Genomic DNA, 27866 nt, shown 5'->3' on the forward strand with positions numbered 1-27866 from the left:
TCAATGGTTCAATGATTCTAGGCTGGAATTCATTGCAGTAAGGCTTAAAGGGTCTAGACTTCATTAATTAAGCTCACTAATTGATGTGTCTTTGTATCCATGAAGCCTAGCACTATGTCTGGCACATAGTATGTACTTAAGAAATTTTTAGTTGTTGATTGAAAATCCTAATTCTGCCACTTACTACCTTGGACAAATCACCATTTGGGCTTCAATTTATTCTATCCATCTAATAATAAGATATACATATCTATCTAATAAAAGATATACATATACATATAACAAAAAGCTAAGTGATTTCAAAAGTCCCTTCTAGCTCTGAATCTATGATTTAATTTTCATTTTTCCTTTTTTGTAAATTTTTTTTACTTTAAACTTAAACCCAAAATGAGAAAAGAAATAAAAAAAAATTTCTGTACACAACAGACCATAAGAGAAAATCCAATATAAAACAAATTTCTATTTCAAAAAAATCTATATAATAAATACTACATATTGTCTTCAAATCTGCCTAGCTTTTCTTTGCTTCCTTGATGATTTTTTTTTGTTCTCTGCTGTGCACTTTTTATTTTATTTTTCTCCTCCCTCCCCTTACTCTAAAGAAGACTACAATTAATCATGGCATATGATTTCATTCTCAAAACATAGTATGACTTTGTACATGTCAATATCTCTTAGCTTCAGTTTTCTCATCTGTAAAATGGTTATTATAATAATCCCTACTTCACAGGATAATTGAGAATCAAATTGATACGTAAAGTTTTTTGAAAACCTTAAAATGCTATGTAAATTTCATCTATTGTTATTATTAAATGCAAACAGATACAAATGCATTTGAGGTATTACATGAAACCTACAGTTTAAATAAGGAAAACTTAAACTACTCCGCAGTTAAGGCTCTTTGAGATACCAAACTTTTCATGTAAAGGAAATGTCTGTGTCCACTCAGCAGTGGAAACAGGTGGTGGATCAAATATAGGAATGGTTAGACTCAAAGCAGGAAAAAAAGGCCAGGAGGGGATGCCAGTTTGTAAGACATGGAAATCATAAGCAATTAGAGAATATGTTCGGAGACCAAAGCTACAACTGGCACTCTCTGAAAATGAGTGGGGGAGAGAGAAACAGCATTTTCCACCCATCATCTCATCCTTCCAGAAAATATTAGGAGGAGGAGGATATGGCTCACAGACAGGATTAGGATCTGGAGTTCTCCAAGTCTGATTATTATTGACATGACAAGGAAGGAGAGATAAAAGAGAAAGAAAGGCAATGGGAAAGGGTATGGGGGTTAAAAGTGATATTAGAGATGGAAATTAGTCTGTGTGATCTTGGGCAAGTCAGTTGTCTTCTTCAAATCTCAGCTTTTTCCTATAAATTAAGAGTCTTTGTGTCAATAATTTCTCTAACCCTCAAAGAGTTTATATTATTTTGCTGCCTTTGTATGAGTTGTGCTGCTCAGAGCTTCCTAATAGAGCTCATAAACTTTGCTTATACTGAACCAGATTTTTAGGCTGTAGAAATGATATGCTTTCTAAATAGCTGGGATACCCCAGTCTCCCTATAGTGGTTGGAGCTTCCTGTTTGGACTGGAAAGGAACCAGACATTTTCCTGTAAGCAGGAAACCTCTTAAGGAACCCTCTTAAGCAAAGAAACAGATTCTCCCCAGATTCTGGCCACACCAGACTGTCTTTATGTGGAAAGGAAGTTGGGCCGTGAGCCAGCTGGGGTTGTCGCGGCTTTATTGTACTTTGTACAACTCCCCCAGGACCTGGGAAGCTTCAAAAACAAAACCAGTCAGGCAAACTGCCTGCAAAACAAAAGAGGGAAAAGGCAATGGTCCACTGGACCCAAAGGGTACGTGTTTCATTCCAACCTAAGTGCGTATACCTGTGATTGTAAACAGGGGTATAGGCTTGTGTCATTGTGAGCGTACATCTGTTTGTAGAAATAGCTGGGTGAATGTATGAGAGTGTCCCTTTGTGTGTGTATTTAAGTGAGCCTCTAGGACTATACATAGTACACACAACTCAGGTATAACATGTGTTCTTAATATGTGAGACGGTACATCTATATATTTTATATCTGAATATGAACATATATACAATATGGTATTGTTGGTCAATCATTATGTCCAACCCTGTTACTCATTTGGGGCCTTTGTGGCAGAGATACTTTGTCAGGTTTGTCATTTCCTTCTCCAGCCCATTCTATTGATGAGGAAAATGAGGCAAAAAGAATTAAATGACTTGTCTAGGATCCTACAATTAGTGTCTGAGGTCAGATTTGAAAACTTATGAGGATGAGTCTTCCTGTTTCCAGGCGGAACACTCTATCCACTGCACATCTAGCTGCCCTTGAACTTGGATCCCAATCCCTCTTAATTCTAGCTTCTTCCTTCTGTTAATGATTCCCTATTGGTCCTCTAAATTGTTTGTACAAATTTGTTGATTTAGCTCGTCCATTAGATTGTAAACTCCTTAAAGGATAGGGACTGTCATTTGTTTCTTTTTGAATCCCCAGGGTTTAGTACAATATCTAGTACATAGTGTTTCATAAATGTTTATTGATTGATCCACTGTGTACTCTGTAGCTTATAGACATATTTGAATGTGAATTTGGTGTGAATATATTTAGTATATCTGTGTGGAGAGGAGTGTGGGGGAGTGTGAAGGGGTTTGCCTTCCCACTCTGGAAACCAATACAGCGTTTCTTCTATAAGCAAAACTTTTGTCCTCAGAAAAAGGGCAACAAAGTGGGAATCAGAACTCGAGGAATTTAGTAGTGACAAAGCTAATACTGCTAATGAATAAAAATACACAAGAGACACAGTTATTCATGAATAGAAATTAGCTGAAATTTTCTTAGCTCCTCTGTGGGTTGAGTATTTCCCTTCCCTATCTCACCCACAGCAAAGTTAATGTCATTATGAGGTTGATACGTTGATGGACGTGGGTACTCCATCCATTCATTCAGAAAGCTTTTATATGTGACTGTATACCTGACACTGTGCTAGAGACATGAGGGTTATAAAGCAAAAACAAACACTTGCCTCTGTGGATCATCTGTTCTTGTGAAAGGGGTGGGGGGCATTCAAGGGGGGGGGTTACAAAATGTAGACAGAGAAGTAAATATAAAAATCGATACAAATTAGATATAAATAATGGGAAGATCAAGCTTGAGGGTCAGGAAAGTCCTCATGAGGGCAGCTAGGTGGCACAGTGGATAGACATTGTACCTGGAGTCAGGAAAATCTGAGTTCAAATCCAACCTCAGATGCTTTCTAGCAATGTCAGGCTCTCCTCCTTCATCTTTGTCTTCCATAATGAAGTGGTCTTAATTCCTTTTTTTGTTGTTTCTTTATTTTGCTGAGGCAACTGGGGTCAAGTGACTTGCCCTGGATCACACAGCTAGGAAGTGTTAAAGTTCTCTACACTTCAGGACTGGTGCTCTATCTACTGCACCATTTAGCTGCCCCAGTGGTCTTATTCCTCACCAAAGCCAACCTCCACACTTTTTCAAGCCATTCCATTCCATCCTATTTGTTTCAACAGATTGTTCCCTCTGTCATCCTTAATATTTCACTTATTTTCAGTCTCTCCATCTCTATGGCTCATCTCCTCCTGCCTACTGCCATGTCTCCCCTACTCTGAAAAAACCCTCACCTGATCCTTCCATCCCTGCTAACTATAGTCCTATATCTCTTTGTAGCTAAACTTCTCAAAAAGGTCATCTATTATGTTCCTTCTCTCACTCTCTTCTAAACTCCTTAGAATCTGGCTTTTAACTCTATCATTCCACCAAAATTGCTCTCTCTAAAGTTCCCAGTGTTCTTAGTTGCCAAATCCAATGGCCTTTTCTCAATCCTTCTTCTCCCTGACCTCTCTGCTGCTCCTCCTTGAGACTCTCACCTCCAGATTTCCCAGATACCTTCTCTCCGGGTTCTCCTCTTACCATCTGACCACTTCTTCTCTGTCCCCTTTGCTGGATCCTATTCCAAATCACACCCTGTCACCATAGATGTCCCCCAGGGTTCTGTCCCGAGCCCTCTTCTCCTTCTATATTATATCACTTAGCAATCTCATCAGCTTCCCTGAATTTAATTATCATCTTTATTCTTTCCTGGCCCATTCTCTCTGCTGACCTCTAATTTCCCATCCGCAACTGTCTTTCCAATATCTCAACCTAGATGTCCAATAGATAAATTAAAAACTAAATTCAGTGTCTTTCCCCCAAGCCTTCCTCTTCCTACCTTCCCTATTGTTATAGAGAATAAAACCATCCTCAGCCTCTCAGACTTGAAACCTAGAAGTCATCCTAGATTCTTCACAATCTTTTAACTCTGCTCTTCCCCCATATCCAAGTTGTTGCCAAGGCCACCGATTTCACCTTTGCCAACATCTCTTGAATGTGTCTCTTTCTTGATTGTGATTCTGCCACCACACTACTCATGCCTGGAGTATTGCAGTAGCTTTCTGGGGAGTCTGCTTTCAGACACTAAAGAGCTTTTCCTAAAATGCAGGGCTGATCATGTCACTTTCCTACTCAATAAACTCTTGTGGCTCCCTATTATCTCCCTTAGCAAATACAAAATGCTCTGTATGACATTCAAAGGCCTTCATAACCTATTCTCCCACCTTTCTAGTTCTCTTACACCATACTTTTTATCAGAGACTCTTCAGCCCAGTGACAATGGCTTCCTGCCTGTTCCATGAATATGACACACTCCATCTCTCTGCTCCAGTCATTCTCTCTGGCTGGTCCCCCCTCCCCGAACCCCCATCGCTGGAATGTTCTCCCTCCTCTGTTCTGACTACTGATCTCCAGGTTTCCTTTGAGTTCCAACTAAAATTCCACTTTTTACAACAAGCTTTCCCCCCTCTTCATTCTAGGGCCTTCCCTCTCTTCATTATTTCCTATTTATCCTCTGTATAGCTTATTTCATGTTGTCTCCTCCATTACTTTCTTCCTCTCCCCTCACACCTCCACCTTGTTTAAGAGTAATCACTTGGGCTGGGCTTTAAAGAAAAATAAAAGCATTTCATGCATGGGATACAGCCTGTGAAAAGACACGACATGGGGGAGAGAATATCCCATATGAAGAATGGCAAGTAGATCAGGGTCAATGATACCAACCATTCTGTACCTTCTTATCCTTCCTACTATTGCTCATGGAAATTCTTTATGGAGCTTCCACCCAAAGTGCAGAGGACTTTCTCTAGTTTGAGCTGGTGCCAGGACCAAGGGAACACATGGACTGTCCATTGATTATCTTTTTTTTTTTCTGAGACAATTGGGGTTAAGTGACTTGCCCAGGATCACACAGCTAGGAAGTGTTAAGTATTTGAGATCAGATTTGAACTCAGATCCTCCTGACTTCAGAGCTGGTGCTCTATCCACTGCTCCACCTAGCTGCTCCCACTGATTATCATCATGCATGGATGAGTTGATCCATCAGCCCCTATATCTTGGACAGAAACTCATGATGCTAACAAACTAGGTTCAGAATTTAACACAAAGGCAAAAACAGGTGTGTGCCATTTGGTAAACACAGTACTTTTGGTGTCCCTGAGCTTCTCTGTGAAACTAACATCCATCTTTCAAATATCAGTTTGCTCTTCATGCTATGGTGTGCATAAACATTTTGGAATCTTGCAGGTGTGAAGAAGCAAATTACACATTGCTTAGAGGGAAATGGACTTATCAGTTCTCTGCATTTTATTATGATGATTGAATTATTAGTCATTCCAGCAATGCCTTTCCCATACTCTGAGGGGAGGGGAAAGGGAAAGGAGGAACAGAATTCATTCTTATTATTTTAGGCAGGGAGAAATTGAGTTCCAGAGATAGTTTTTTTCCCCATTTTCTGTATGCTCTCATATGGGAGTACTGGAAGAAAAAATTCACACAAACCCAATTTCATCCCCATCCCCATTCATATTTCTATCAGGTTTGTTGGCTCTTGGAAATTCTTGAGCAGGTGTCAGCCTTTCCCTCAGTCAGGAATTGTGGCATTATGCTCTGGGATAATCCTCAGTGACCAGAAGCTAGGAAGAGAGGCTGGAGCCAGACTGTAAAGGATTCAAAATACAAGACAAAAAGGACACCAAATACAAAACAAACAAAAAAATGTCTAGGTTGTAAAGGCAATAGGGAGCCACTGATGTCTCTTGAGCAAAGAGGTCATATATTTAGACTTGTTCTTTTGGCAATTGTATGGAAGTTGGAGTGAAAAGAGGAGAGGCTAAAAACAGAGAGAGCAATTCAGAAGCCAGAGCAATAATCTAGGTAGTAAAGAGGCATTTAATTGGGGTAGTTATGTATGGCTGGAAAGAAGACACTTGTTCAATTGGGCAACTAAAAAGATGTGTCCCCTAAAAAATTATCAAGTTTCAGGAAAATGATAAAGAGTTGTTTCAGATAAGATAGTGTAGAGATGCCTGTGGAACATCCAGGCAGAGAGAACAGCAGAAATGAGGGACTGAAGCTCAGGAAAGAGCTGAGAATAGCATATGTAGAATAGCACAGAGATGATAGTTGAATCCAAAGGCTTGCAGCTGGGAGTGTTTATGTCTATCTGTCTGTAGGTTCAGGGGTTCCATAACAAAGGTCTGTTTGCCATTATCTTCCACAGTTTCCTCATATGTAAAATGGAGATACTAATGGCACCTATTTCCAAGGGTGGTTGCACAATCACACAAGGATAGTGGATCCTCCTTGGTCCTTCCCCTTCCTTCTGTGCCCTCCCGTTCAAAAAAAGGATCTCTCAGATTTAGAGACAGGAGTGAAGGGAGGATAATGAGTTATGGAAACCATTAGCTACAGAACTCAGTGTTCATCATTTAGACTACTCAACTGCCCAATACTATGAGCATTTATGGCATTTATAGCTGCTACCAGACTGAGAAGCGGTTATGAAAAGAGCCCTGAACTGAGAATCGGTAGACCTGGTTCAGTCCTGGCTTTGCCACAAACTGGTGGTATGATTTTAGTCAAGCCATTTCTCTTCCCTGACCACAGTTTCTTTATTGGTAAGACGATCTACAAGGTTCCCTCTAGTTTAGAGATTATAGGAATTTGTGACTTCTAATTCACTAAGAGGGAACAAACATCATAAAAAATCCATTTTCAGAGAAATCCCTCTGGGTAAAGAATCCTGCAAAAACCTGCTATGGAGGAAGAGAAGCAAAACTGCCTGATTTGTTTTGGGGCATTTCCATTCCCTAATGGCCCATGATGCCATATTCTTAAGGTCAAGTAGAATACTTAGTCTGAGCATAAATTTGACAGTAGCAGAGGCAGCTAGGAAGGGTATTACATAGAGTCAGGAAGACTTGACTCAAATCCTGCCTAAGACATATATTAGCTATATGATCCCCGTAAGTCATTTAACCTCTGTCTCTCCTGTTTGTAAAATGGGACTAATAATAGTACCTTTATCTAAAGGATAAAATAAGATAATATTTGTAAAAGCACTATGCAAGTGTTAGTCCTTACTATTTTTAGATAAGGACCAAAAATGGTCAAGTAAATGAAGTAAATGGAAGCACTAAGATTCAAACCAGCACTGGCAGAAAGAAGCAGAAGAAAATAGTAGGGAAAAAGCTTGCTTTCCTGAATTTAGGAAGAACCGGGTTTATTTTCTGAGCCTGTGCAAAGCTCTGACTGCCGTTATCTGCCTCAGTTTCCTCACATGTAAATGGAGATTATAATGGCACCCACTTCCCTGGGTGGTTGCACAATTGCACGAGGGTAGTGGATCTTCCTTGGTCCTTCTTTCCTTCTCTTCTGCGCCCCCCCCCCAAAAGATCCTTTAGATTTAGAGGTGGGGTGGAAGGAAGACAGCGAAAGCTAACTGCAGTGAGAGCCAGGAGTCAGGCATTGGGGGCTCCCTCCACTTTTGTCCTCCCTTTTCCAGAAGTGCCTTCTCTCCACCACTAACTGCCAGATGTGGAAAGGACATCTGGTAGGGGCTGCTCCAGTGCAGCCCGGCCTCAGAAGGGCAGAGGTTGAGCGGTAGCTGGCATATGGACTCTCCCATCCTCTCAAGGCTTCCTCCCCCGGCTCCCGCTAGTGCTAGGGAACTCCCGATAGGCGAGAGGTGTCGGGCAGAGGCGGGAGGAGGGAGACCGGGACTTGACCCCACATACACAGTGGACGGCGCGGAGCGGGGCGCTGCTGCTCTGGGGAAAGCTCCCAAGGGTCCCTCCCTTACCCACCCTCCCCAGCAATTCTGACTGGAGCAAAGGGGGTGGGTGGGGTTGGGGCTGGGCTCCCAATCCCGCCCCACGGAGTCCCAGCCCAATTAGCTAACTCTAAAGCAGCAGGAGCCCACTCTGGGCGATTGAGCCAGAGGAGCCCAGCGGCCCCGGGATAGCCGGAGCGGTCCCGGGACAGCCTGAGCCGCCCCCGGACAGTCGGAGCAGCCCAGCGGCCCCCGAACAACCGGAGCAGTCCTCAAACAACCGGAGCAGCAGCCCAGCAGCCCCAGGACAACCAGAGCAGCCTCCGAACACCCGGAGCAGTCCAGAGGCTCCCCGACAGCCGCAACAACCCCCAGACAACCGGAGCGGTCTCCGAACAACCGGAACGGTCCAGCTGCCCGGACAACCGGAGCAGCCCGGTGGCCCCAAGACGCCCCCAGCAGAGCCGAACAATCAGAGCAGGCCCCGAACAACCCGAGCAGCTCAGCGGCTCCCGACACCCGCAACAACCCCCAGACAACCGGAGCGGTCTCCGAACAACCGGAACGGTCCAGCTGCCCCCGGACAACTGGAGCGGCCCCCGGACAACCGGAGCTGCCCAGAGGCTCCCGGGAACGTCCCGAGGGAGGTCTTGCCCCCTGGAGCTCGACTGCTCCCACACGAAAGCAGCCCAGGCTCCGCGCAGTTCCCACAGCCCTGGGGACTGGTCCGGCTCAGCCGCTCCCCGCCTCCGCCTCCTCCATCACCGCCGGGTCCCCCCAAAAAAGGACAAGAGAAGGAAGGCTCGGCGGGCGTGATGGCTCTCCGTCTCCGACTCCAACTGCAGGTCCTGCTGCTTCTGGCCGGCCCGGGATCGGGAGCACCGCCCAAGGCAGGGGGCCGAAGGCGAGAAGCGGAGGTAAGCTGCATCCTCGGCGTCCGTCTCTGCGCCGGTGCCCAGGGCTGAATGAGGCTTGGGACGGGGATAGCCCCTGTGACCAGGCCCAGGGCGGCATTTGCATAGGGGCAAGCCCCAGAGCCGCCAAGAGGAGCTGCAAACTTCACCTCTGCCCCACCCCTAACTCCTACCTCCCCGTACAGGAAGACAAAAAGCCCAAGGGCCCAGGGTTTTTGCAGGTTTCCCAAGATCTGACAAGAGATCTGCTTCCAACACCCTCATCTGACCCAAGGACAGGAACACACACACTTGTGTGTGTGTGTGTGTGTGTGTGTGTGTGTGTGTGTAGCCCATGTGAAGGTGAAACTGTGAACCAGTCTTGGGAAACATGGATCCTCCCCTACCCCAACTTACCTCAAATAAGTCCTCCAAACAAGAGCCAGAATGGGGAGAAGCTTTCCACCCACCACCACGTGCCAGACACTTTGCTAGCTCTTGGAGAGAGACATTAGACCTTCAAATTCCAGCTTTCCCATTTGGCTCACCACTTCAACTCTCTGTGACTCAGTTCTCTCAATTGTAAAATAGGAACTAGGAATAACAGCTGTCTTGCCTACCTCAGAGGGTTTGCTGGGAGCACATGCCTCGTGTTAAGACTCAGCGCTTTGCAGCAGTAAATTATCACTAATTTGTCAGCGTCAAGTTCAGAGCTCACACCCAATACTGCCTCTGAGGCCTTTATTATTTTCCTTAAAGAATTTACAATCTAGTTATGTCAAAGATATTTTATAAGGCAGCTGAGCTGGGGATAGGGAAGGGAAGCAAAGGGAGTCTATAAAGACTCTCTTGTATGTTGTGCTGGAAAAACAATTGAATTTTTATTGTACATTTGCTAGAAACACCTTACTTATATTGGACAAATAGCAATAGAATGCTGGACTTAAAGTCAGCAAAACTGGCTTTCAAAGATTGATTCTCATACCATAGCTGAGCGATCCAAGGCACTTAGCATTTAGCTCATTTTCTAGGATGTCTTAGATGTCATAGATGGTTTAATATCAGCTTTAGCAAAGAGAATTCCCTCACCTGGAATTCTTGATTCCTTTCCAAGTCTTTTTTTTTTCTTTTAAAAGACATCTCTAGAGTATATTAACTCTTGGTACAATAATTCAAAAGTGGGGCCCATTTTAAAAGCAGACAAAGCTGGAAAGTGAGGCGGAGGAACAAAAAATGACCAGCTCTAAGTCATAGAGCCCTATACAGAGTTATGGATGCAAAATTCTTAATTGCCCATAGGGGTTCCTTCCTACCCTAAAAAGATCCACTTACTATCTCCCTTCTGTGATGGTGTCCAGGAGTGGGAAGGAACAGTGGAAAGTTTAAGGAAAAACTTTTCTAGATCATTCTGGTGGCCCCATCCCTCTCCATTTTTGGTTTATAGTGTTTGTGTGTGATCGAATTAAACAAAAGGATTCCCCACCCCAAACCACTTCCAAAAATGGGTCTCTTGATCTTGAAATTTGCTTTTAAGCATTCTAGATTATTATATTTCTTTGAATTGGAGACCTGTAACCCTCATGCTAAGTGTTCTCATGGTCCCCAGGATTACTACTGATAATTTCCTTCTAAAAATAATAATTTACTAAAATGTTAATATGTTGCTTCATACATATGATCCCTAAACAATCTATAAGTGGAAAATGGAAAGTACGATCTGAGATTCAGAAATGTTAAGCCCATTTATGTATGAATGGGAAAATAGAGGCTCAGGGAATTGCCCCAAATCATATAAATAACAAATATCAGAGCTGCTTCTCACACCCAATATTTCTCTCCTGCTCATTCTCTTATGTCCCACTGCCTTTGGGCCTCTGAATAACCAGCTAAGAATTCCTGAGACATCTTTCAACCTTCTCATCCCATTGCCTGTGTACTCCCCCCTCCCCCCCTAAGCCAATGCTGGTCAGACAATAGTTCTGCTGCTCTGTCTCAAACAAAAGGGAGCTTTGGAAATTAACAGCTGACAGGGACAGTTAAATGGTGCAGTGATTAGAGCACCAGCCCTGAAGTTAGGAGGACTTGAGTTCAAATCTGGCCTCAGACACTTAACACTTCCTAGCTGTGTGACCCTGGACAAGTCACTTAATCCCAATTGCCTCAGCAAAAATATCATACCATCTTTCAGTTTTTGAACATTGTTCTTGGAAGTGGAGGAGATGTGGAAGGGGGATGTTTGAAGTGCAAAGAAATGTTTTAAAAGCTTAAGAAGTCTGAGTATGAGCACTGTTTGGGGTGAGGGGAATGTGTATATGTGCCCATTTCTGACCCTCCTTCAGGGCATGGACTTTTTGTCTTACTCTCCCCAGTGCAGGGCATAGTACCTGGCATATGTGAAACACTTAGAAATGCTTCTTGATTCATGTGTGGATTAGGTTGCCTGTGTGTGTCTCTGAGTAACTGAGCTCATTCTCACAGGATAATAAAATACAGAGTTTTCTGGAGTTCTGAAGGTTTATTGCTTATAAATCTACTTTATGATGAACTGTTCTTTGTTGTCCACTTGGAAAGGTTCAGGCTCTTTGGAACAGCACTGAGTGGGAAATGCAGCCTGCTGTTGAGTGGAAGGACTTACATATATGGATGGAGTCTCTCAGATTTCTCTCCTCACCCCTGACCCCTTTCTCCCCCAGTGCCATGAAAAGGACAGTCTCTGGGGGACTTGTCTGATTTCATTTGCACTGGTATTTATCATAAGATCCTAAAAATATTGACTGGGGTTCTGCTTACTGATGGTCTGACTGAATTGGCAAGTTAACACTAAATGTATTATTGATGGGAAGCTGGAAGACATGAAACCATTTCCCCAAGGAGACTTTGAGCTTTGGAGTTTTTGCCACCGCAGTCACTGTGTCTGCTTCTCATAGCCTGAAGCTCCTCATTTTGCTTACTGTGAGTCAGAAATAAGGCAGTAGAAGTTATTCCCATTGTTTGAGCATCAGTGACTCAGAGATGCATAGTGAATCACTGCCATAAGTAGAAGATGATCTAGGGACCCTATGGGACCCTAAACAGGACATGAATTGGTAAAAAGAGATTAGAGAAAATCAAGAAAGATAGCTGAAGTCAGGAAGTGGCTCCTTTTCTCTCTGTGACTAGCTTTGGGGGAGATCTTAGAGCAGTGTCCAGTTCTGGGCCCCCAGATTCAGAAATAAAATAAAAAGAATTATGGCTGACTCTAGTACATTATGATTGATCTTTAGCCCACAGAAGGGAGTATGTGAACCACATGCAGTGGAGATTGACCAGCTTCTCTCCATTTACCCTGAAGACAGAATATTAAAAGAAAAAAAAAAAAGAAAATTCAGCAAAACTCCCATTTCTCAAGAGAGAGAAAAGGGGAGAGGGGGAAAAGGATGGGAGAGAGACAAAAAGGAAGAGAGGAAGGGAGAGCAAAAAGGAGAAAGAAGAGAAAAGGAAGAGAACAAGAAGAGGAGGAGAGAAAAAGAGAGAATGAGAGAAAGAAAAAGGAATAGAGGGGAAGGAAGGAAGAGAGAAAAGAAGTAGAGACAAACAGAGAGAGGGGAAGAGAAAGAAAAAAAAGAAGAAGAAAAGGGAAGGAGAGGGTGTATATGTGATGGACTATAGATTCAGAACGAGGCAGATATATCTAAATATGTCCAATGGTAAAATTAGTTTTGTTTAATTATACTTACAGGTGAGTAGGAAAGACTTTTATGGGAGAGGAATAATTTGGGGGAAGAAATGAAGTATCAACAGAGGTAAAAAAAAAAACGAGAAAAGAAAGACAATAGTATTGGCTAAAGATTTAAAAGGTACAGAAGTAAATAGATAATAGATACATATACTGTCAGATGATAGATATAGATGTTAGATGATAAATGGAAAGATAGATATAAAATGATAGCTATATGATACTTAGATATGACTGAAAAATAATAGATAGATATAGATGTATGGATGAATAAACATGGACAGATAGAGACAGAGCAAAACAGACAGACAGAGACAGAGAGAGAAACGAGAGACAAAGACAGAAAGAGAGAAGGGAGAGAGAGACAGAGAGGAAGGGAGAGAGGGAGACAGAGACAGAGAGTCAGTAAGACAGAAACAGATAGACACAGAGACAGACTGAGAATATTGTTTCTCCCTAGAGACCATAAGCTCCTTGAGGGCAGAGATTGTTTCATGTTTTTTACTTAGTATCTTCAGGACCCAACATGGTGCCTAGAAGTTAGTAGGCATAGGAATTTAAAAACTGATTAGAGGGTAAAGATTTTAATTCAAATTAAAATTATAATATCTGCTTGTAATTGCTTGTGTTTAAAATGCATTTGCAGAGAAAGAAGGAAGATATTATCATATATTTGTAATGCCAGAGAAAATGAGGCAAGATAGAGATTAGAGAGTATTTAATAATTTATTTAAAAGGGAGAGATTTACTGGGACCAAATGGATCCATGGTTTGGTCCCAGGGCTGAATGAGATTATCGTCTCCAAGAATCCAGCAAACAATGTGAGTTCTCAATGACCTATATACCCATGGCTCAGACTCAGGGGGTAGACTGAGGCAGCGGCGGATCAGAGTGCTGAGAGCAGGAATGTGACTCTGACAGGGTGGGGTGAGCCACCAGAGATGGGATAACATAATCAGGGAGGCACACCGGACATGGGGAGAGGCATCTTGATAGGACAGTATCTGACATTCCGATAGCTTGGGATGGGGAGAGGCATTCTGATATTCTAAAACATAAGATCTTTTATCCTTACCAAATATTCTGATAAAGAGGGAGGGGAGGTTTTGCAGGACAATTATAAACTGAGGCAGAACATTTAGAGAAACTGAGGCAGGACTGGGTCAGGATAATTAGGGAAACTGAGTCAGGACAATAAAAGAGAATTGTGGCATAACATATTATATCTCCTTACCTCTATTGACACATCTGGTTCTTCTACTATTTATTGATTGATTGATTCCACCTCTAATTTATTCTGACTGACACCTCCCTCTCCCTGGCTCTAATATGAGGACTAAATCCCCAGAAGACAGAGGGGCAACAGAGTGAACATATGTTTGGAGTCCACAAGACCTGGGTTCAAATACTTGCCTATCTCATTTTTTTCATCTATAAAACAAGACAGTTGTATTAGATGGTCTCTGAAGCCTCTCACTTAGGAACCTATGATCCTATTATCTCTTGACTCTCTAGCCCAGAACTAATTTCCCACCCCATCTTGCTTTTGCCCCATCTGTTTAAGAACAAAATTTCTTCTTTTCTAAGAGAGAAAATAGGAAGAGTTTATGAAACTTCCTGTAGCCAATTAACACAAAGTCAGAAATGGAACTCTGGAATCTTAACTCCCAGTTCCCTCTGGGCTCAGGAAGGAAAGGATTTTCATTCCACCCCCAGACACCATGGTCACAAAGAGTCACTCAGAGTTGCTGTCACAAGGAAGGTGTCTGCCCACCTCCATCCCTGACTGCCCAGCTTTTACCAAAATGAGTAAGGCATGGTCAGTACATGCCTAGGCCAGACCTGGTTGAGTCATTTTAGGGGCATAAGCCTCCAGCTTCCTCTATATTCACTGAGAGGCTTTGGAGGAAGGCTCCAGGGCAAAGGGTGGGAGAATAAGCAATGTCTGAAGTCTAAGGTTCTACTCTGTGTCCAGTGAACAAAAGATATTTGAATTTTCTGTAATAATACTAATAATAGGGGGGAAGCTAGGTGGCTCAGGCATTTAACACTTCCTAGCTGTGTGACCCTGGGCAAGTCACTTAACCCTAATTGCCTCAGCAAAAATATAATAATATAATATGTTAATATATTATAATAGCTAGTATTTATATAGCACTTTAGGGGCAGCTAAATGGCATCTTGGATAGAGTTCTGGAGTCAGAGAGACTCATCTTTCTAAATTCAAATCTGATTTTAGACACATTATCTCTGTGACTCTGGGCAAATCATCTAAGCCTATTTGCCTCAATTGCCTCATCTGTAAAATGAGCTGGAGAAAGAAATGGCAAACCCCTCCGGTATCTTTGACAAGAAAACCTCTTCGTGAATGCAAATCAAACTGTGTGACACTGGGCAAGTCATTTAACCATTTGCCTCAGTTTTCTTATCTGTAAAATGAACTGGAGGAGGAAATGGAAAACCACTCCGGTACTTCTGCCAAGAAACCCCCAAATGGGATCGCAAAAAAATTGGACACACTGAAAGGTAGTAGAGAGGTCAGGAAGGATGTGGCTTGATTAGGCAATAAACACCATTGGTCATTTTGGAAGGGGCTGCTTCAGATGAGGTTGGAAGCCAAATTACACAGGGTTTGTTTAGAAGAGTTAGAGGAAAGGAAATTGAGTGGAGATGGTTTTCTCAAGAAGTTCAAAAAGGAAAGATGAAGGGAGATAACAAGATAAATTGGTAGCACAAGGCGCTAGTGAGGACATTTTAAGGATGTGGGAAACATGAATATGTGGATAGGCAGCAGGGAAGAAAACAGGAGAAAGAAAACAGAAAAGAAGAAAACCTGGAAAGAAAATGGAAGTGGTAGCAAGGGTAAGCTGCAGAAAAGACAGGAGGGGATGGGATCACAGGTTATACAGAGGGGTTCCCTTCATGAGGAGAATATTTATTTCTTCATTAGAGGCAAGAGTAAAGGATGAGATTCTTGGCGATGATATCAGAGTGATACGAGATGGGAAGAGGGACCTCTCAAGGAATGGCTGTAAAAATAGGAGGCACGATCCTCAGCTACAGGATGAGGGAGGGATAATATGGAATACTTAAGAGAAGACAAAGTTTGAACAGCTGTTATGATGAGGAGAACTGACTGCACTATGGGTCAAGTTGAAATTAGAAACTACAAATCTTATACCCCTATTTTCATGCCACATACAAATAAATCTTCAATGTTCCACAAAGGCCCCTTCCATGTCCCAAGCCTTGGTACAAGGGATGCCTAGGGAAATGAGGAAGCAGCAGCTAGCGAGCTCCCCCTTGCTTTTCTTCTCTAATTGGACTTAATTAATGAATCCCAGAAAGTGGAGCAAGTGTGTAGATGAGGAAGGTAGGAAAAGGAGAGGCAGAGGGATTAGGAGCAGCAAATTCTTGGCCCAATCACTCCCTACTTACTCAGGCAATCACAGATTAAGCTTCTTAACCTAAGAGGAGAGACTGTTTCCTTCAGAAAACAAACTATTTAGTTCCATACACACCCAGGGTGTGTGGCTGTGGGTCTGGGTGCGTCCTGGAGAGATAGTCAGGAAGAGGATCAGACACCTATGGAGAGAGGCCAGACATTTTGGTTCAGCCAGACAGAGGGACAGACAACTAAAACGTGTCTTTTGTATATCCATGTAGTTCCAAATATGCAACTGGTTGTGTTCCTATAGTAAAATTGTAAGTCAGTCAATAAACTTTTATCCATTGTTGTTTTTCTGATTCTTTGTGACCTCATTTGGAGTTTTCTTGGCAAAGGTACTGGAGCAGTTTGCCATTTCTTTCTTCAGCTCATTTGATAGATGGGGAAACTGAGACAGAGTTACACAGGTAGTAAGTGTCTGAGGCCAGGTTTGAATTCACACTATCCACTGAGCCACCTAGCTGCCCTAAACATTTATTAAGCACCTATCTTCTGCCAGGCCCCTACTAGAGATACATATGTGAAAAAGACAGTTTCTGCCCTCAAGGGGCTCTCCCATGAAAATATTACAAATAATTTGTAACTTGCCATTGCCTTTTCCAGCTCATATGACACATGGGGAAACTGAGGCAAACAGAATGAAGTGACTTGCCCAGAATCATACAGTTAGTAAGTGTATCAGGCCAGATCTGAATAGAGGAAGTAGAGTTACAAATAATATTACAAATGATTATGGACAAACTATCTAATCTACAAATTATTCAGCTCATAATGCATCTATAATATTGAGTATTTGCCATAAAAAACAGAAAGAAGCTATAATCTTAAGAGCAAATAACTGCATAGTGCCTAAAGATTTGCAAAATGATCTGTATTTATTAGTTCATTTGTGCCTCAGAACTTTTTGAAATGATCTATAAATGATGAAACAGTGATTTGCCCGTGATCGCACAATTAATAAGTGTCAAAGATGGGGTTCAAATCCAGGTCTCCCATGAATACAAGACACAATAATAATATTTTATTAACCTTGAATGCTGTTGTCTGAGAAAAACTTGGTTTATTTTAAGGTGTGTGAAGACGTAGATAAAGACATCTAGGGAATGTCTAAAGGGAAAGCAGGGTACTTTCAAGGCCTTCAGAAAGGGGTTTTCATCTAATACAGATTTTGAGAATAAAATGAAGTAATAATTGTAAAGTGCTTTGTAAATCTTAAGACCCTATATGAATGCTACCATTATCATCACTATTATTACAATCAATAATGTGTCCTCAGCAATGATAAAGGGTCATTTTTTTGGCTCAAACTGAAACAAAGAGAGAGAGAAAGAGAGATTGTTTTGGAGTAACTGATTAGCAGGAAGCCAGGTGGCTCAGATGATAAGAGAGCTTGGCTAGACTCCTCTTCCTGCATTCAGATCTGTTCTGACACTAGCCGTATGATTTTGGGCAAGTCACTATTCTGTTTGCCTCAGTTTCCCCATGTGTCAAATGAGCTGGAGAAGGCAATGGTACCCACTCCAGTGTCTTTGCCAAGAAAAGCCCAAATGAGATCATAAAAAGTAAGACATAACTGAAAGAGCAAAATAACAAAAATTGATTAGCAAGAAATGGAGAATTTCACTAAAGATGATGGCCTGAGAAGTCATAGAGAAGTCCAGGGATCCCACTTAAACCCCAGCAAATATCTGAAAAGTGATCAGAAAGGTCACTGGTACAGAAAATCAGATTCTATTAAGGCGAGTTTCTTGGGAGTTCAATGACCAGAAACCAGCAGGAGGGAGTGAAGAGATGTCATCTGCGGAAGTCAGCATGAGCACAGGTAAGCAGTCACGGAAGCAGGAAAGGGCCCCACTAGGGAATGTAAGTGAATGCTGTGAAATAAGACTGGGCCAAGCTCAAGTAACCCAGCTGGAAACTAAGAGGGCTACAAGGGGACCTCAAGGGAAGCCAGCCAGAAACTCCAGGGACCAATGCCAGCTAGCAATTCTGAACCCAGGGGGCCTGGAAGTCAGGAGTCCCCAAATGATCTAAATCTTGAGGAATTATGACTTAAAACCAGATTTTGATTGTGATTTGTCAGAACAGAAGCAGGGATAGAATTAGCACCTGTACATGGCTATACAGGAAGAAAGAGTCTTTGTGACTGCTTTTGGGATTTTCTTGGCAAAAATACTAGAGTGGTTTGCCATTACCTCATTTTATAAATGAGGAAACTGAGGCAGATAGGATTACGTGACTTGCCCAGAGTTAAATAGCTGGTAAGTGTCTGAGATCAGATTTGAACTCAGAAAGTCTTCCTGACTCCAAGCTCAACTATCTAGGGTTATGGGCTGGAGACCTAAAATCAGCTTGATTTCTCATCTTCTACGTGGGTCTGCCAGGACCACAACAAAGTAAAGCTCCACTTTCCAGCTAGGGATTGTACAAGGAGAAGAAAGAGGCTGCCAGACACCAGAACATGTGGTAGACCACAGGAAGACTGAGGCAGAAGCCAGGATTAAGAGAGTGGGAGTCTAATTAATCAGATACCCCACGGATATCAGCAATGACAAGTGTCATCCAGACTAACAGAGGGGACAGGATGGAACAAGCCCTACCCCACCCATCCAAGAGTGCCTGAGGGAGTTGGCCCAAGCCCCAACTCCACATCCCAGACAACTTAGACTGCAAATATTAGTAAACACAAAGAGGAAAATACCAAAAACCATGTTCAAAAAATTTATGGATTAAGAGAAGCCCAAGAGATAGACCCAGATGAAGGAGAATAATCCCACACCCTGCCACAGCATCCAGAAGTAGGGAGGAAGAGGAAAAAAAAAAAGTCAAAATAAAAAGGCTCAGAAATAAGTTCCTCTTTGGAGGCTAGAAGTATTCAGAAAGATGACAGGCAGGGATGAGTGATTAAGCAAGTCACAGAGAACTGTCAAGCAGAACTACCAGGAAGAAATGAAGAAAAAGATAAAAATTCTAGATAAAACTAGAGTTCAGAAGGGAAAAAAACCCAAAGGAAAACTCAAATACCTCAAAAGGGAAGATAGAAAACCTTACCAAGTAGTGAACTCCCTGAAAAAAATAGAATGGAGAAAAGATAATTCCATGTCAGTAGGACATTTGAAGCTCCTTAACAAGCTGGCCCCTTCTCACCTTTTACACTTTACTTCCCTCCATATGTTTTATGGTTCAGTGATGCAGGCTCCTTGCTGTTCTTCAAACATATTCTTCTTCAAACTCATGCCTCTCATATCTGCAATGCTCTCCCTCCTCACCTCCATCTCCTGACTTCTCTGAACTCCTTCAAAACTTAATTTAAATCCCACTTGCCTCAACAGGCCTTTTTCAGTCTCCTTCTACATCTCTTACTTTCCCTCTGACATTTCCATCTACCATGACATTTTCAGTTGGATCCAATTCTTTCTGATCCTATTTGGAGTTTCCTTGGCAAAGATACTAGAGCAGTTTGCCATTTCCTTCTCCAGCTCATTTTACAGTGGAGGAAACTGAGGCAAATAGGATTAAGTTATTTGTCCAGGGTCACACAGCTAGGAAGTATCTGAAGCCACATTTTAACTCATGAAAAGGAGTCTTATTGACTCCAGGCCCTTTACTCTATCCACTATGCCTCTTGGCTGCCTTCCACTGTACCAATTCTATATATATTAAGACCCAACTAAAATTCTGCATCCTACAGTAAACTTTCCCCAAGCCCTCTTCATTCCAGTGCCTTCCCTCTGTTAATTATTCACTATTTATTCTGTATATAGTTGGCTTTGCTTATCTTTGTTTGCATGTTATCTCCCTCATTAGATTGTAAGCTTCTTCAGGGGAGGAACTTTTTGCCTCTTTTTTCTAATCCTAGCATTTAGCACATAGTAGACCCTTAATAAATGTTTACTGAATTGAATAAAATGAAAACATGTATACTATAATTATTTACAAGTTCTTGCCTTCATTAGAATGAGAACTCATTGAATGGCAACAGCCACCATGTTTTTGCCTTTATTTGTATTCCCAGTGTACTTTAGTAATCATTAATGTGTCCTGGGCTTGACTAATTGATATGTGTGGCAGCTAGTCAAATGGGAAGACTGGGAGAGATGGCTGGAGAGAAGAAAATTTAATCAAACATGGTGGCTGGGGCTTTCCTAAATTAGTGGTCTGGATGAAACCATCACCAGCAGTGGTGGGAGGAGTGAGCAGATTGGGAATGTTTCAGAGGCAGTGATTTATATTTAGGGGTTCCTATTTAGTAGATCAGTAGATCAAACAGTAATTGAGAGAAGGAGTTATTGGTAGGAGAGGGGAAAAGCCTTCTTGGAACAAAATTTGGTTTTCTTTTCTTTTGTTTCTTCCAATTGGCAGGGGAAGAAAAAAGGGAAAGAGATAAATCTTTTAAGTGAAAATAAAAAAGATTTGGGATTTTTTTCCTCTATAAACTTTCTGGAAAGAAGTGAAGTTTCTGGAATAATTTCAGGGAATCACAAGAAATAAATATAAGAACAACATTAATAGGGAGTAGAAGAGAGCTCAAGACAGAGAAAGGATAATCTCCAAGTGCGTATTAAAGCAAATATTTGGACATGGCTAATGTGGGGATGTTTTGCTTAAAGGTACATGTTTGTAAAGTTTGGGGCTGTGGTTGCTTTGGGGAGGGTTGTTTTGCTCTTGCTTTTTTCCTTAAGAGTAGGGAAAGGGGAGGCAGAAAGGAGAGAATTTAAAATTGAAAAGAATAGAATTTTAAAAAATTAAAAAATAAAATAAAAATTTTAAAGGAAGTGGATAAGGGGGGTTGCAAAGCTTCATTTTGGGACTATGAACACCTTAGAAAGTTATGAATTCTTCAGTGATGTGTCTTTATGCTTCCCAGGGCTGGGAGAGTAGTAACAAGTTCCTTTATCTCCCTGCCTTTCCCAGGTATTCTTGGAGAAGTATGGATACCTCCCTGAGCACGGACCAAAAGCTTCCAGCTCCACACAGCTCACAGATGCCATAAGGTAAGCTAGAGATGGTCCAGGGCAGGGGTAAGAGGTTGGAGGATTGTTGAGGAGGAGTGAGGGACCCTGAGTGTTAACCTCTCCCCATCTTGTCCATCACAGCCCCAGGAAGTGAGGTCACGGAAGTTGCTCCCTCTCCCGATTCCTAGGGCATTGTCCCATGGCTCCTCTTCCCCATCTCCTATTTTCATTCTTCCCTCTAGGGAGTTCCAGTGGGTGTCCCACCTGCCGGTCAGTGGGCAGCTAGACACCGCCACCATGCGCCAAATGGCCCTGCCGCGGTGTGGGGTGGATGACTCGGAGAGCCATTCGGCCTGGACCGAGAGGCTCAGCTCCCTGTTTGCTGGTCGCAGAGCCAAGACGAGGCTCAAGAAACGCTTTGTGCAGCAAAGTGAGTCCTCCTCGTCCTTCCTTCCCCTCCTCCCACAGCCCTTCAGGAACTCCAGAGAGAGTGGGTCCCTTCCCATCTTCTCTATAAGGAGGCACCTTTAAGCCCCTATGGGGCAGGGTAATAAGAGAGTTGATGGGGATTATAAGGGGCCAAGTCAGAACCAGGGGCCAACCTGCTCTAAGGAAAGAAATTGAGGGCATATCTCCCAGCTTCCTCTCCCTCAACCCATCCCCATCTTGAATGAAGCCGGGGGACAGCAGAAGTAAAAGCTGAGGACCACCCACCTATATCAATGATCCCGCCTGGGGAAGCAGCCCATTGTCCCACCAGCTGTCCTCCACTTCCCACACACTCCCTTTGGGAGTCCCCCAAGGCTGGACTCCACCCTCAATCCCTCCCCTGCTGAGCTGTCACACAGAGCGGAGAAATAATGCAATGGTGAAGAGCAGCAGATTTAGAGTGGGAGGGACTGAGTTCAAATTCTGACTCAGCCACTTAATACCTGTGTGAACTTGGACAACTCATATTACCTAAGTGGGCTTAAGTCCCCTCATTTGTAAAATGAAGGACTTGGATCAAATCTCTAAAGTCTTTTTCAGCCCTAAATTATGTTGGATACAATAATCTGACAAGTTATCCCTTCCACGTAGAGACTGTTCCTGTAATGGTTTCCATATGTGGAAATTTTGGAGGAGTTTTGCAAAAGCCGAAAATGATACTCAAAGTCCAGCAAATGACACGCAGGTTTTGATTAAATACGTAACCCAAATTTTACAATAAATTACTATAAATATTCCATAAAATAAAAAAATCAGACTACTTTTCTGGTATGAAAACAATTTTATCTGGATTTTCCAAATGGGGGGGGCGAGCCCCCATGTTTTGGAAGGGATAATTGTAGGATAAAAAGAATATTAGAATTTAAATCTAACTCCAAGTCAAAGAACCTGGATTCAAATCCTGGTTTTGGCACTCACAGCCTACTTAAATCCACCTACCTGTGTGATTGTGGCCAAGTCTCCGGGTCAATCTCTTTACCTATAAAATGAGGAAGCTAATTAACCCAGTGACTTCTAAGGTTCGCCTCTCTCTATGAGATGTGACATATGATAAGCATTTCCTCCTGATTCCTAAATCTAGGGATCAAGGGGTAAGAAATGAAATTGGTAGGATCATGTGATGAGGAGATCCCGGGATTCTAGCCCAGCCTGGTCCTTGATAAATGATAACTGATGGATCATCCAGCCTGGAGGTAAGTAGGAGAAAGTTGGAGTCTGTGGGGTGTATTTGGAGAGTCTCTATGGGTTTAGAGGAGGAGGGAAAGGTTGCCAAGCTGACATCTTCTTCCATGAAAGGAATAAAGAGAGTAAAGGAAACTGAACAGGTGAGGAAGGATGCCAGGTGGTCTGGTCCTGGAGAGGAGTGTGGAAGGGAATCAGGGCAACTGAACAGGTGAGGAAGGATGCCAGGTGACACCTGGCCCTACAGGGATGCCGGTATAACTATGGTGATCCACCTACTCCTGCCTACTCTCTATAGCCCCAAGCCAGGAATTTGCAAACTTATAATTTTCCAAGTTAGAAAACAAGCCTGAACCAGAAGGGCATTGTGCCCTTCCCCACTCACCTAAGTTCCTTCCTTTCCTCCTGGGCCCCTCTCCCCCCAAACAAGACCTTTCCTTTTCTTCTTTCACAGTGGGTTATTTGTCCTCTCCCACCCCTCCCCACAAGAACACACAAAGAAGCTTCCTCCCCGGAATTGGCTCTGGGACAGCTGGAATCTCCAGGGCCAGCCTCAGTGAGAGCCGGGAAGGATTTACCTAGACAGCTGCTGCCCCCGAAGTTGCATGAGGGGGGCCCTCCGAGGAGTCGCTGCCTCCTCCAAGAGGAAAAGGAATTGTGGGGCTGGGAGAAGCCCAATTCTGTGCTCCCATATAGTTTTTCCCCATCTTTCCCCAAAACGAGCCACAAATGTTAGTTTCTTCCCTTTCAATGTACATACATGGGTGAGGGAAGAGGGAGCGGGGTGAGGGGTGGGGAGTGGAGAGGGGGGGGTAGTCTAGAACCTGCCTTTTCTTGCTCCCCTTCCCTCCCAGTCTATTGGCTGATCTCTCCCCATCACCATCCCTGAGTGGTTGTCTTCCAGGGCATTCTAGGGTCCTGGGCCAAACCAAATACACCAGAGAAGGAACCTTACCTTGAATGGCATGAAGTATAGAAGGGATGACAAATGAGATCTCTCCACCTCTCCACTTCCCTTTTGCTCCCATCCCTCCTCAGCCTATGACAGCCTGACATTGAACTTGGCCCTCTGCCCTTCCTCTCCCATTCCCACATAGTTTCCAAACCCAAGTCTGTGCCCCACTCCCACATGTTCCCCCCCATAGCCACAGTCAAAAGATGGAACTGAGAAAACCTCAGTTCATAATAGATGCTAGCCTAAAGATTATATTTATATATTATATTTATGTTTTATTTCCTCAGATTTATTACCCACCTCAGTATGCAATGTTATTCTCCTTTTCTGTCTCCCCCAACCCCATATGAAATCGCCTTCCCCACTCCTCCCCAAGAGGCAGTGGATTGTGTGTCCCAGACCTGGAGATATAGGGAGGAGAAGGGAGATGCAGGAAAAATGGAAACCATATTGGTGGGAGGAATTGTATATTACACTTGATATGTTCAACTGATATTTCAATAGTACTAGGCCAGAACTTCCTAACCAGGGGGAACATAGAACATATGTTTTAGGAAGTGACTAAAATTAGATGGAAAAAAAAAATATGCCTTTTCATTAAGCTACAATTGAAATTTGACATTTCCTAAAAATGATGACCATAAGCAACAAACCCCAGCGATCATCAGATATTTCCATATCAATTGTTGCAGGTATCCTGAAATATCATTTATGTTCATCACTATTTTAAAATCCAGGCAGCTAAGTGGTAACAATGGATAGAGTTCAGAGCCTGGAGTCAAGAAGAACCAAGTTCAAATGTGACCTCAGAAAGCTGTGTGATCCTGGTTAAGTCACTTAACCCTGTTTACCTCAGTTTCCTCATCTGTCAAATGAGCTGGAGAAGGAAATGGCAAACTATTCCAGTATCTCTGTCAAGGAGACCCCAGATGGAGTCATGAAAAGTAGGACATGACTGAACCACATCTTCAAAATTATTATAGTCATTGGACCTGATGTTAGAGCTCATGTAATTGCTGTTTTCCTGTCTACATACTGTATTTCAACATAATCAATTTCCTTTGTAATCCTATATATTTTATTTTATGCATTTAGAAACATTATTGTTTTAAAAAAAAGGAAAAGAGAAAAAAAAATTAAATGAAAACCTTATTGTGAGAAGGAATCCAAAGACTTCACCAGACTGACTGGCCAGAGGATCTATCTAATATACAAAACTGCTGGAGAATCTCTAGCCTACCTCCTGTGCATGATTTCATTTGAGTTTCATACAACTTTGTGAACATTTAGACATTTTTGCCCCCATTTTATAGATGAAGAAACTGTGGTTCAGGAAGATCAAATAACATAGCTGATGAGAATCGAGAGCAAAGTTTGAATCCAAGCCTTTGTGACTCCCAGGCCAGCACTATATCCAGTGTGCAAAGCTGCCCCTGGACAGGTCTGCCCTGATTGTCTGGGCAAGAGCTGAAGTGCAGATGGTGGCTCCCGGGTAGAGCTGGGGAATGGGAGGGGCCCTGGGGCTTGGATGGGAAACCGCCTTCCCATGGGGTCTCTGCCCCTCTGGCTAACGCTCCCATGTCCTCTCTCACGGAAGCACCGCTGCCCCCACAGCTCTGAGCCGCTGGGTCCCGGAATCCCTGTCAGACAGAAACACTGGAGCTATTCATTCCGGTCAATCTCCGTCTTGTGCGAGCCTCCCATTGTAGAAAGACCAGGAGCCCCAGGACCCACCATGGGGCTGCTCTAGCTTGCAGCCAGTCCCTTTGGTTTTCTGGGCCTCAGTTTCCAATGTGTAAAACCCTAACCCTAAATGGACTCTGAGGAGCCCCGTCCCCCAATTCTACATTCTCTGATGTTCTGACTTGGCCAATGGGAAGTGGGAGGAAGGAGAAGGTGATGGTGGGAAGGTATCTGAAAGAGAGAGCAGGAACCACCCAATCAGCAGCTCCAGGTGGAGAAAGCTACTTTCCCTCTCTAAAGCTGGAGTTACAGTCAGTGGTGGGCGGATTGGGGAGGGGTCGAGACGCCTAAATTTGAAGCCTGTCTCAGACTTAACTTACTATGTCACTTTGGCCAGGTCACTTCACTTCTGAATTAGTTTCTTTATCTGTAAAATGAAGAGATTGGATTTGATGGCCTCTAAGGGCCCTTTCAGATAGAGATCTATAATCCTATGAAAGAAATTACTTGAGCTGACTGGAGATGGTGGTAGCTAGTAACAGAAAACTACTTCTTCCTCCCTCCCTTCCTTCTTTATTTCCCTTCCCTCCCTTTTTCCCTTTCTCTTTTCCTTCTCTCCCTTTCTCTCTTCCCTTCCACTTCCTCCTCTCCCTCCCTCCCTCCCTCCTTCCCTACTTCCTTACTTGCTTGTTTCCTTGCTTTCTTCCTTCTCTCCCTTTTTCTTCTCCTCCTCCCTCCCTCTATTCCTTTCTTCCCTCCTTCTTCCTCTCTTCTTTCCTCTCTGTTTCTTCCTCCTTCCTTCCTTCTTCTGCCCTCCTTTCCTCTCTTCCTTCCTTCCTTTTTTCTTCTTTCTTTTTCTTCCTTCCTTCCTTTTCTCTTTCTTTTTTCATTTTTTTCTTCCTTCCTTTCTTTTTTCTCCTAAACTTCCTAGATGAATCCTACAAAGACATAAAGAATGGAGTGAAGTGAGAGGGTTGAGAAAGAGTAGGAAGAAATGACAATGAGCTTTTCTTTTGGTTCTCAAGGCAGTCACAAGCCAGGGATCCCATAAATGGGAAAAGAAGCTTAGTGGGATCAAAGGAGACAGCAGAAGCAGCTGGGAATCACCCCCATCCCCTTGCCACCTACTCAGTGTTTTGAAAGAATGGGTTGAAACTGCGGGTCTCAGCTGGAAAGGAACATAGATAAGAATGAAAATCAGTCCTAACCCCACATGATCAGCTCCAGGAGGGGATGGGAGAGAGGGAAAGATGGGCTTGGGTAATGCGGTCTCAAGACTTTGGGGTTAACCTACATATCTGGATCAGACTAGGAAGTCTCTGAGGGGAGGAGCCCCATCCCCTGTATGTCATAGACCTTTTTTTTAAAAAAAATAATAAATGTTATTGCTACTCTTTGATTTTAAATCTCAGTCACTCTACGGTGACCACCTTAGCCAAGTTTGCTACATTTTACCCCTGTAACTCCTCACTTCTCTGCCAAGAGGAGTGAGGAACATTTCCATTGTTGTTCTCTTGGGAAAATACCGATTTTTCTTGTGATTCAGTATTCCAAACCATAATTTTCTAATCTAGAATTTGGAGTCTGAGGCCCAGAAAAGAAGGTGGGGGCTGTGTGGAACAGAACAAGTATCAATTAAACCCCTATTACACATCAGCAAAGGGCTTAGTGCTTTACAAATATTTCATTTAGTCTTCATAGCCCCCCTGGCAGGTAGATGCTTTTATTACCCCCATTTTTCAGAAGAGGAAACTAAGGCAGGCAGCATTTCAGTGACTTGCTCAGTGTCACACTGTTATTTGAGGCAGGATATAATTTCAGGTCTCCCTGAGACCAGCACTCTACCCACTGTGCCACCTGGCTGCCCCTACAAGAAAGGGCAAGTCAGACAGGGATTTCCTGCCTTACCCACTTCAGTGTTCTTTCTACTCCATCAAGACTCCTCTCCCTCTCCCCCATGACTGAACAATAGGGGAAAAGTTAAACGTGTATCAGGAAAGACTCAGGAAAAATGGACCCTGATCCTGGAGTCTGCAGGGAATTCAGTGCAGAAGCAGGCTAACGTCCAGTTCTCTGGTTCTTTCTCCAGCAGGAGGCAAATGGTACAAACGCCATCTTTCCTACCGCCTGGTGAACTGGCCCGAGTACCTACCTGAGCCAGCGGTTCGCCAGGCCGTGCGGGCAGCTTTCCAGGTATGGAGCAACGTATCCTCCTTGGAGTTCTGGGAAGCCCCGGCATCGGGCCCCGCCGACATCCGCCTCACCTTTTTTCAGGGCGATCACAACGACGGGCTCAGCAACGCTTTTGATGGGCCAGGTGCTGACTCCTTCCTCTTCCCTGTAAGCCTCTCTCTTTAACTCC

General features: G+C 43.2%; 1 protein-coding gene across 2 annotated transcripts in view; it reads left to right on the forward strand.

Annotated features, from left to right (window-relative positions):
* The first annotated feature begins 8107 nt into the window (after positions 1-8107).
* MMP28 (matrix metallopeptidase 28) overlaps positions 8108-27866 on the forward strand; it is a 44021-nt gene continuing 24262 nt past the window's right edge. The window contains exons 1-4 of one of the 2 annotated variants that reach the window (XM_031967578.1): positions 8108-9100; positions 21155-21234; positions 21438-21625; positions 27594-27821. In XM_031967578.1, the coding sequence (XP_031823438.1) occupies positions 8999-9100; positions 21155-21234; positions 21438-21625; positions 27594-27821 (598 nt within the window). In that variant the 5' untranslated portion in view covers positions 8108-8998. The remainder of the gene's footprint in view (positions 9101-21154; positions 21235-21437; positions 21626-27593; positions 27822-27866) is intronic. The other variant, XM_031967579.1, reaches the window with a different exon arrangement.

The sequence above is a fragment of the Sarcophilus harrisii genome, chromosome 4 (genome assembly GCF_902635505.1).
Source record: "Sarcophilus harrisii chromosome 4, mSarHar1.11, whole genome shotgun sequence".
Lineage (NCBI taxonomy): Eukaryota > Metazoa > Chordata > Mammalia > Dasyuromorphia > Dasyuridae > Sarcophilus > Sarcophilus harrisii.